At 39.0% G+C, this 11,017-nt stretch overlaps 1 protein-coding gene across 1 annotated transcript; it reads right to left on the bottom strand.

The window, feature by feature from the left end:
* Positions 1–2,822: 2,822 nt before the first annotated feature.
* supv3l1 (SUV3-like helicase) lies at positions 2,823–11,011 on the bottom strand. The gene is made up of 16 exons (XM_077519963.1): positions 10,586–11,011; positions 9,218–9,295; positions 8,781–8,888; positions 8,579–8,693; positions 8,312–8,480; positions 8,123–8,234; positions 7,333–7,410; positions 6,809–6,900; positions 5,983–6,163; positions 5,813–5,906; positions 5,207–5,326; positions 5,027–5,126; positions 4,835–4,915; positions 4,570–4,746; positions 3,571–3,719; positions 2,823–3,469 (listed from the first exon to the last, which is right to left on the bottom strand). Exons 1-16 carry the CDS (start codon positions 10,854–10,856, stop codon positions 3,052–3,054), a joined length of 2,343 nt encoding a protein of 780 aa, XP_077376089.1. The 5' UTR covers positions 10,857–11,011; the 3' UTR covers positions 2,823–3,051.
* Between the last annotated feature and the right edge of the window lie 6 nt (positions 11,012–11,017).

The following is an 11,017-nucleotide window of genomic DNA, read 5'->3' as shown; positions in this document are numbered from 1 at the left end:
AGTGTATAGGTATTTTCCTGAGCTGGTCTGCGCCTGTTTTTATGATCAAAGATATTATCCTTGTGCCTTACTCAGGTCTTTTATGTCTTTGATGCTATAGAAACACTTTTGAGTTTTGATAGACTGTCCACTGTCCAGTGACCCCCCATAGCAGGGATATGCAAATTAATAAGAGGGAAACTGGGCAATGGGACAGGTTAATCCTTCACAGATTAGCTGTTGTTTCACCGCCGTTAGCACGCAATTTCTTTCTCCCGGCTTCTGTTCACCTTTCTCTAATCCTCTAATTTGTTGTTGCCTTTCACTCCGTGTTGCCAGTGCATATCTGACAGAGCGCTTCTATCAGAGCTCGTCAATTAAGTCCAGAATTTTCACATCGGTGTCTTTTAATCCAATGCACTCCACCAAGCATCGGATTTTATTGGATTTGTCTGTGTGTGTGTGTGTGTGTACACCACGCAAGCAGACACGTGACTAGACAGGCATGGATCCAGTCTGGCAGATAAAGCAGAAGGACCAAAATAGAGTAGACAGACAGACAGACAAACCAATGGAGGTGGAAATCCAGAAGTATTAAAATGTTGATTGTCATCTGCCCCCTGGCATATTCACACTGCACTTGTCAATGGAAAAAAATGCATGTCAAGGTGATTATAATGTTTTTGTTTGGTTTCATAGTAATAACCTTGAGGCAATTTGCAGGGTGTGTTTTTGGATACCACTGAGGTATGAAGTAGTTTGTATGATTAGTATACCATATCACATACATGCAGCTTGTTTTCTGCAGTGAAAACTGCTTTATGAAATGTTTTACATATTACATTTATGCCTTGTTACGTCAAGGCATAATCGTACTAAGTGACCAATCATATTTCTGTACAGTCACCACCGTTGCAACGCTATGGGGCATATTTTCACGTTATCTGAGGTTTGCTATAACATGAGGCCATGCGTTTCCTTCTTTGGAATTTCACTTTCTGTTGACCTCAATCTCAGGTTAGATAGCAGCACATGTAATGCTTCCTTTTTGTAAATGCAGTTGACAATCCACTTCTTGTCTGATGCCTGCTTGCCATTGTTGACCCACACAGCTAAGCTGCATGACAGCAACAAAAGCGTTATCGTTGTTGCAAAAATGACACGGTCTGCTGGCGCCAAGCAGCATGGTAGCACATGCCAGAGTCTTACCAAAATCAGGTTGCAACATGGGAAACTGCAGGACACTGGGTCACAGTTTCAACTCTTAACCATCTCTTGATATTAGTAAACCATGGGAATATTTAGTCCTGTGTAAAAGCTTCGATTGGAACACAGGAAACATTAACGCTACCAAATAGTAAACAAGGAGTCCTTGAGTTAAGGTGAACTAAGGCGTTTCGACTTTATACAACGGTTATCTCAAGTCCGCCATTTTGGTTCCTCGTCCGGCATATAGCTCACAGTGTTTTCCCTTTGTCCGCTATTTAGCCCTTAAATTTTTTATTTTTTTATTTTTGTGCTAGTGCTTGTGCACTTGTGGGAGTATCTTTGGCTTTTTTTACTCTTTGTTTTTCCACATCATGGCCATTAGGGATGTCACGATAAGGGCAATATCGTGATATCGTGATATTAAAACTGCCACAATATCGTCGTCGTCATGGTCATAATATTTAAAAGGAACACATCTGTTAAAAAAAGTCAGGTTGATTTCCATTTGTGCAGTTCTAGCACCCTCTAGTGGCTAGTTTATTAGTGCAATTTAATTTTCATTAGGGATGTTTTGGCCTTTTATGTTTAAAATTATGCTAATTGTCAGATAAAGGGGGACGTAATTTGCTTGTGAAGCGATCAATGTGGACGCATTAGCAAATAATTGCCCCAATATTGTTATTAGCGATTGTAGGTAGTTTATATGCATTGCTGTACAAAAGCACAATATTGTGCTTTTTCCTTTAGTATGAGCTCTCTTTTTTTTTTTTTTTACAATATTGTGATCTTTTTTAAATATCGCCAACGCCCCCACAATATCGTGATAATTATCACATTGTGACCTTCATATCGTGATAATATCGTATCGTGATGTTTGGATATGGTTACATCTCTACTATCAATGTTGGTCCAGCCAAAAGAAAAGCAATTACCATGGAAACAAAGCTAGACTTCATAAAAGGATCGCAGAAAGCAGACACCGACAAACATCGACGAAGACTTGGGCTTCAGTCGTACAGTATCTTTTTTTTTTTTTTTTTACGTATTTTAAGGTTTTTTATGCTCATTATTTAGATGTAAATATTGACTTGAACGGGGAAATTCAACTTGTGTCGAAATTCGGGTTACATCGCTAGCGTAGGCACGGAACTCCGACGTAACTCGAGGACTCCCTGTATTCGGTATGGCTGAACCTGGTTTGATTTCCAAATGTACCTTTTCACATATTTTTAAAAGTTGAAATTTTGAATTCAGAAGTCCCAAATGGTCTATAGTCACCCTCAACTTCCATTTCTCTGACAGCGATGTCAAAATAAGTTGCTAGTCTCGAATCAGATAGTAGATGTTAAACGCAATTTTAAAAACAATATTTGATAACATTCTTGCGTTTACTTAACATAATAGAAATGTGTAGAAAAGGTTGACAAGAAAACACTACAACGGGAACTAAACGCAAAAATGTTTTTGTAAGAATATGTTGTATATGCCCCACTCGCCTTAACACGACATTCTGATTGATATTGTGTTTTTGAGAATTAAAAAGATAAATTCTTCATTTTTCATCCATTTCACGTAGCCATTATTTTGGCCAATACCGCCCTCTGATGTCGACTGAAATTAACGTAACAACTGCCTTTATTTGCATACAAAACAAGAACTTTATTTACTGACTTTTCTACATATCGTATTATTATTATCTCATGATTGACTGGGTGGGGAGAAACTACACTTTAATAAGTTGTGACGTTTGTGAAGGTCCAATAAAGAGTTGCACATCCATTTTTTTTTCCCCAAATCAGGTATGAGAATGCTAAAAATAAAAACTCCAATATGTTCAGACCACGTGATGTCCTACATGATGGTTCATTTCCTCTTTTTCCTCGTATTGTCCTTATAGCTGTTAGTGTGATTATTCAAATCCAGTGCATCCTGATTGGTGGACTCTTTCCTCTGTCCATAAGACCACTCCCTCTGCAGCTGCTCCAGCATCTCGGACGTCAAGAGTCCATCTCGCATCAGGCGATTGGTGAGCGAGCTGTCCATGGCCCGTCCCGAGCGTCTGGGACTGCTCGGATTCCTCCGGGCTCCTGACGAATGGCTACTGGTGGCGTCCGTTTGCACGCCATCCTTCTGGATCTGGAGCGGACCGGTGATGGCCGCCGGGTTTGTGGCTCGGATGAGACGTGTGATATTCCGGACGCCCGCTTGGATGGTGGTGTCCAACTCCTGTTGAATTTCTCGGACAGAGGCGGTATCGGGAAACATGTCCATGAAACGGTAACTAGATGAGAAGCAATATGAAGCGGTATTATCATAATGTTAATAAAATAATAATGTAGTTGCGATTGACTGGTGAGCAGTTAAGCCATTTCACAAAATTACCTTAACCAGAGGTAAAGATCCAGCACGTCGTGAACAGCCTCCAGGTGAACTAGGTCTTTTATGTTTTTGGGCGGGGCCAGAGGCCAGCTGACATGGCGGCAGACCCAGTCAAAGGTCAAGGGTTCGTCTCGGCTGAACTGACGGGCAAACTGAAATAGAAACAGGAAGTAGAATCAGAGCAGCGAGTGCACAATTCAGATACAAGTATGTGACATCGGATGAGAAGTTTGGAAATGATGTTGGTCTATTTTATTTTCCCTCCACAAAAACCTAGTATTAAAACAGGGGTGTGTACTTTTTTTCAAGGACCGACGCTTAAAATGGATGTGTGCGTGTGGAATTATGTTTCTGAATATGCTTTGGTGGACAGATGGTGCTCAACTCATTTGTTCCTAAAAACATATAAATATGTTCTATTTTAAATGTTTTAGGTGTCCCAAAGACGTGTTTATTCATTTTTTATGTTTTTTTTTTTCTTTCTAAAGCATACAGAAGGCTTTGATGCAGTCTCTCAACTGCAAAGAACAGGTGAAGAAATTATAGTTATTACACAAACGGCCAGCAGGTGGCAGCAGAACAAACGAGATCAACCAGGGCCATGTTGAAAAAGCAGCTCATTTATTCACAATTCTAAAATAGATTTGTGAATAACGCTGAAACTTAGCTATATTCTAATGCTACTTACTGCAAAACGTAAACAGATAGAAATATACAATTTTTTTCCTGACGAAAGACGAGACTTTAATCTTTCTTTTGGTAGGTTCCATGTTTTGATTGCAATAGAACACAATATTCTGTAGGCCTTGGAAAAATCAGTCAAAATCCAGTAAAACAGCCAGGAGTGAAGGGGATTGCTTCTGTGAAAATGGTTGTCCAGCAGCATCACAGATTTTTGACTTGACAATTCTCATTCCTAGTATTGCCATATTATTCACCTGCCAACCAGAATAAAACATGGGCAAATCCCCATGAAGCAGAAATCCCGTCGCCCATGCTAACCTTTAAGAAAGACGTGCATACAAAAGGCTGCTTTTTGTTGATGGGAGCCGTGCAGAAGACGTAGCGTGACCTCAGGTTGAGCGGGATGTGCTGAATCATGTCAGCCAGAAACTTAAAGTCGTCGATGTTGCAAACAAAATACAGGCCGTCCACCTGGGAGAGGCTGACAAAAATGTCCTGTTAAAAATAAATAAAGAAATAATAAATTAAACCATCCTCAATTTGGCCTTTTTGTTCAATTAGCTCATGCTGTGTTAGTACTCACAATGAGGTTGGAGAGAGTAGCATCAGGTAGATTATAAGCAAACATCTCAATCTGCTCTGCAGTGGGATGAAGACCTGCAGTCTGAGAAGAAACAGAGATTCTTATTGTGACTATAGTGGAGACTAAAATACAAAAAAAAAAAAATACCGATCATATCTCTACAAGGGCATAAGACAAGTGAGGCGTGATCACCTCAATGGGCTCCACTGTGCGACTGAGTATATCCTTCAGGACTGGAAGATCATCTCTGTGCATGGTGGTAACCTCGCCCTCTTTGAACTTGGAGGAGAATCTGGAGAAGAAGGCAAATGTAGAAAATGTAGGTATAATCTGACAGATGAGAAAATAATCACAAAAAAAAATGAGACTGACCTTCCAGCTCGTCCAGCAATCTGGAGAGCCTGTGACGTGCTGATGGTCTCCATATGCTTCTCTCCTTTTTCGTTGATGTTCGGTTTCATCAGACTGTTGAAGATGATACGTTTTATGCTCCTGGAGGGAAGAACACAACCAAGCCATTGAGTAACTGCAGTAGTAACTCATTTTTTGGTTATGTGCAGAAATGGATATAGTAGGCGGCATATATGGCAGATGAATACTTTGGTTTAATAAAGGAAAAAAAAAAAAAAAAAAAAAAAAAAAAATATGGCAGATGAATACGGGCCAATATTGCGATAGCTATTCTTTCGATATATTGTGCAGCCCTCGTAATTTTTTTTGTTTTACCATTTTCGATCAATCTTCCTACCAATTATTGGATTATTATTATTTTTTTTAATACATAACAGATGTACCAATTTTACGAAGGAAAACAATGCTACATTAATGCAATGTGGCTGATAAACATTGTTAAATGAATACCTCCAGTGTCAATCAAAACTAATCTTGAAGGCATATATTCTGATATACATCTTGTTTTGTGTGTCAATCTATTACGTAGTGACCAATGAGTGCGTGTGTGTGTATGCTAGCACTTACAAATTAAGACCCATTCCAATCGCATCTGTTGCTACCAAAATTTTGCAAGGGTCATCGGGATCGTTGAACTTCTTGGCTTGAGAGAGTTTAGTGCCTGAAAATAAATGGGGTTAATGTTAGCTATACTTTATTTTATTTATTTTTTGTCCGTGTGACACCGGCGAGCTCACCTGGAGGTAAGCTTCCATAAATGACGGCACATTCCAGCCCTCTGGCTTCAATCTGCCTGCTTATGGAGTAGATGTCATTTTTACTGAAACACACGATGCAATCGCCTGCTCTCAGGTTGTCCAGTGACTCTACAGCACTATTCAGGATGGAGAATGGAGTTAGACGCTGGTAGGTGTGGACCTGGAGAGAAGAAGCGATACGTGATTAGATAGTCTGTCCAATGAAAAGCAATGTATGTGATTTATAAAACGGTATGTTTACGGTAGTTTCAGGTTGGCTCTTTTATGTACTGGCACATCACAGAAGTGTGTTTCGATCGTGTGCCATCACGCGACTTAGCATCTCATCTTTGTAAGTTAGATTACATGAACACAATATTGTACTTGGAAGAGAATGTGTTTTGTATGTTGTTTTATATTTGTTGTTGCATGATTATCTCGAACAACTTGTTTATTTAGGTTGAAAAAGAAGTGACGAAGGGAACGTAAAAAAAAAAAAAAAGTTTATTATGGTTGGAAATTTGAGCCCATTGAAAAGAGATACAATGCTGCCATCTGCTGGCCATAGTTAGTGGGGAGGGGGGTTTGTGATTTTTACATGCCATTCCAAAAGGAGCACTGCACAAGACGCTGCGCGGTCCATTGAGGGGAAAAAACAAATAAACATTAATTAACGTTTATGGCGGCATTTATCGTGATTTTAGCATACCTCATTAAATGTTTTGGCGGTAAACGAGTTCATGGCTCTTGTTAGAATTTGAAGATGTCCAGTAAATGTATATGTACTGCATACCACACATCACAGATAGAATTGAATGTAACTCACCTCCACCTCCTCTCCAGTGGTGTACATCAGCTCTCTGATAAAGTTGATGGCTGCAGGTTCCCCACACACATGAATCTCCTCCGCACAGAGACCTGTTTCCACACACACATATATCACCTGTTTGAATAAATGTAGGGCGTGTGGGGTAAACGATTATTAACTCATTTGCTCCCAAAGACGTATTTATACGTGTTTTTTTTTTTTTGGGGGGGGGGGGTGTTATTTTGCTAGAGCATACAGAAGGCTTTGATGCCGCCTCGGAACTGAAAAGAATGCTTGAAGCAATGGTAGTTATTACAAAACCGGCCAGCAGGTGGCAGCAGAGCATAAGAGATCCTTTTTTTTTTTTTTTTTTTTTTTTTAAAGCAATAGAACACAATAATCTGTGGGCCTTGCAAATTCTGTCAAAATTTAGCAAAACAGCCGGGAGTGAAGGGGGTTGGGAGTGAATGAGTTAATGATTGTCTCTGTGGTTGAAGCGTAGCGGTATTTAGTGTGTTTTTGTGAATGTGTGCAAGACAAACCCAGGAGAGCTCTGGTCCAGGCCCAGCCCCGTGAAGGATCTCTGATCATTTGGATTTCATCGATCACAGCAACTTCATCTATAAAACAATGGTAAATACAAGTGTCTTGGGGAAAAAAACAAAACAAAGACCCATTCTGACCATCTGACTAAACTAGCAGAAATTGATTCATTTATGAAATAAAAATCTAATTTTGGAAGGAAATTATTATCTTGAAGACTATCAATTCTATGTATTTTTTAAATGAGCACAGATCTCATTGTCAGTGCCCTGGATGTCCGACCTTCCACTCCGCAGATACAGGGGAGCACATGGGACTTCGCAAGCCGCCTTATGATGCACCTTTACTGGGTACAGCTCGTTGGATTAGCACCCCCCTTATCTCTGGAACCACAAGTCCTACCGGGAAAATGAACACATCCCTGGACTCAACTCGATTAGAGCTTTCCAACGGTGTCCGTGCCCTGGATGTCCGACCTTCCGCTCCGGAGATACAGTGGGGGCACATGGGATTTCGCAAGCCGCCTTATAATGCACTATTCCCGGGTATGACTTTCAGATTTTCCGGGGGCGTATTTCCGTAACGGTACATCCTACCAGGAAAATTAACACATCCCCAGACTCGATTCGACGAGGGCTTTCCAACGGTGTCAGTGCCGGCCCTGCACGCCCCTCCGCTCCGCATGATACAGGGCCGGGAAATCGGCCACTCCATACCCGGGACGCTGACAGTCTCAAGAGTGTGTAACCACGTGTAATGAGGTACTGTGCACAAATGTTACCCACTCACATGGAGTTGTGACGCTGCACATCTCGATGGTGCAGGCCACATGACCAGACGCTCGACCGTCAGGGTCCACAAACGTCCTCTCCTCGCCAGTAACCAGGTCACATGTCACACCCTGAGAACAGACAATTAACACATATAGAGAGCACACTCTTTAATACATGAATTTGAGAGACAGAGGACGCTACATACGGCCTGGTTGCTCTTCTCAAAGATTTCGTGGGCGAGAAGTTTGAGGGGTCCGCAGTAGACCCCTGACTTTGCGGCCAGGTAGCGTTTGATGGCGTGGTAGGTTTTGCCGCTGTTGGTGGGGCCAGCGTGGAAGATCACTTTCCTCTGGATAGCACGGGCCTCAGGATACCTAAAAGAGCACACACATACAGTGACTTACACTTTATTCAAAGTTTCAAAAGAATATTAAGCATTTTTTCCTTCACTGTTTGTATGGTGTGTGTTTACCAGTTAGCAGGAACTCTGAGGTCAGAGATCTTCCTCAGGTCATCCATACAGTCAAGCATGGGAAAGATCTGCTTGGCGTGTCGCATAAAGTATGGGTAGATGTCATCTATGTGACCTTGAAACACAAAAATATTGCTGTAAAACCTTTTTTTTTTTTCATTTCTTCCATCCATTTTCTAGATTTGTATATTTTCGAACAAACCTGCTCCGCAACAAATGTCATTGAGAATGATGTGCAGATCAGCGGGTAGTGATGTGACCTCAAGGATGTACTTCCTGAAGTTGATAAAGGCCTGGTGGAAGAGCCGTGCTGCGTGACCACAGAAACACAGCTCAGAGAGTAAAGCATGCACACTTTAACAACAGTAGTGGTATGCAGTCTTTCAATTTCACTGTAGATAATTGTTTCTGCATTATTTGAAAATTAAATATATACTGGATTATGGGCATAGCCAATACTAAGAAGAACAGATATTACGATAACTCATTTGGCTAACAACTTAGGAAAAGCCAACATTTTACTACAGACAAATGTCACAAAATAGCATTCTATTGAGTAGTCTTTGGGTCTCTTTATGGCAAGATGGGAGTTAAATTCAATATATTTTTTTTAATTATTTGAAAATTATAATTTCTCACCATCCAGTCCGTTATCTGCAGCCAGCTTCTGCATCTCTTTCTTCTTGTAAAACCGGTTCACGATTTTCAAAAGTTCATCTGAAAAATAAGAACAGAGTGCACAAATACATTTAAAAGTTACATATTTGAGGTAACGCGTTCAACAGCTAATACAGTCCATACTAAAGGTAGGCAAAGAAGGTACAGCTCACCAAGCATTAATAATATTGTGACAATTATATATTTGTTAATGTATATTTTTTCCCTGTAAATTTGATTCATTAAAATGTATTTAATTCTATATTTAATAAATCATTGGTTTATATAGCTGTTGTAAATAATAAAATTAATAAAAATAGAATTTTACAATTTTAAATTCAATTTAGCTAATAAATGAATACAATAGAAAAAATAAATACTATAATACAATATATGTATGCATATACGATACGATAATACGATAATAAATTCAATTTCAATTCAATTTGACAGTATGTCTTAAATAAATTGTTAATTTATCTATTGTAAATTAATTAAAATTGGTTAATTTATTGTAAATTTAATATAAAATAGTGTGATAAATCATTTAAAATGTAATATACTTTTAACATTTTAAGTAATGGGTAAATTTATTGGCTAAAAATATATTTTTTAAAAGGTTTCATATATTTTTTTTAAAGTTTAGGAAAATAAACATTTTTGATTGGCTAATGTATTTAATGTAAATAATATAATCAAATATTAGGATTTACATACAGTATATTGTTTTTATTTTATATAACTGGCGATGTAAATAAATTATGTCAAACTATTTTTAAACAATTTTATAATCAATTTTTCAGTGCTAAACTGGTTAACTTATTGTGAATAATAACTCAACTACTATCATTTTGTTAACAGTTTATTAAATAATTGGTAATTTATTGTAAATAATGTTATTTTATTTTAAAATAATCAGTGATGTAAAATTGTAAATGAAGAATAGTGAACTTTATTTTAAAATGTTTTTTTGTATAGCATTTAAAATAGTCAAAGAATTTTCACGAGTACCATCCATCCACCATTTTGTAAAATTACTGGTAGATTATAAATGATAATTTAAAAAATATATATATAGTAAAATGAACAATTTCCCACATACGTTTACTATATAATTAAATGATTGATAATTAGGCCGAATTAATGTAATGATGAAATAAAAATATGAGAACTGATTATTATTTTACAGTTCAAAAAACAAAAAACAAAAAAAAAAAACATATTTTACATGCGCATGTTAACCTCATTTACAAATGTCAGGCCTCAACTGTTGTCAAACCCAAATGTGGCCCACTTTTCCCACTGGTAGAGAAGAAAAGCACAAGTTTTGTTCAACTTGGGTGTACTCACGTTTGTCCAGAGGCTTGGTCAACTCCGCTCCCACACTCCCTTCCGCAGACAAGTCATTCTTCAGCGTGAGAGGGACAAAAAGCGATGTGTCCGGAGGTTTGGAGGATGAAGAAGATTTCCTGCTGCTAACCACGGCACACATCGGGTACTCTCCATGCAACGAAACAGATCCAGAAAACGCATGACAGCTACTTCTGGCCAGGTGAGCTGGGCGAGCGTTAACGCGGCGACGAAACCGCGAAAACAAATACAAACACCGGTTCACCGACATCGTTTCCCCCTCCCTCCACTAGTTTATTCTACCCAACTGGGATTCGGCAAAACACGACGTTTGGCGAGTCGCCATATGTCAAAAATATAAAAACACTGCTAACTTGACCAGAGGACGGTCAACACACTTCCTGCTATGCGCCAACGTGGGGTAGGACCAGT

Source organism: Festucalex cinctus, chromosome 4, assembly GCF_051991245.1.
Source record: "Festucalex cinctus isolate MCC-2025b chromosome 4, RoL_Fcin_1.0, whole genome shotgun sequence".
In the NCBI taxonomy this organism is placed as follows: Eukaryota; Metazoa; Chordata; class Actinopteri; order Syngnathiformes; family Syngnathidae; genus Festucalex; species Festucalex cinctus.
This window is presented reverse-complemented; position numbering and strand designations above follow the sequence as displayed.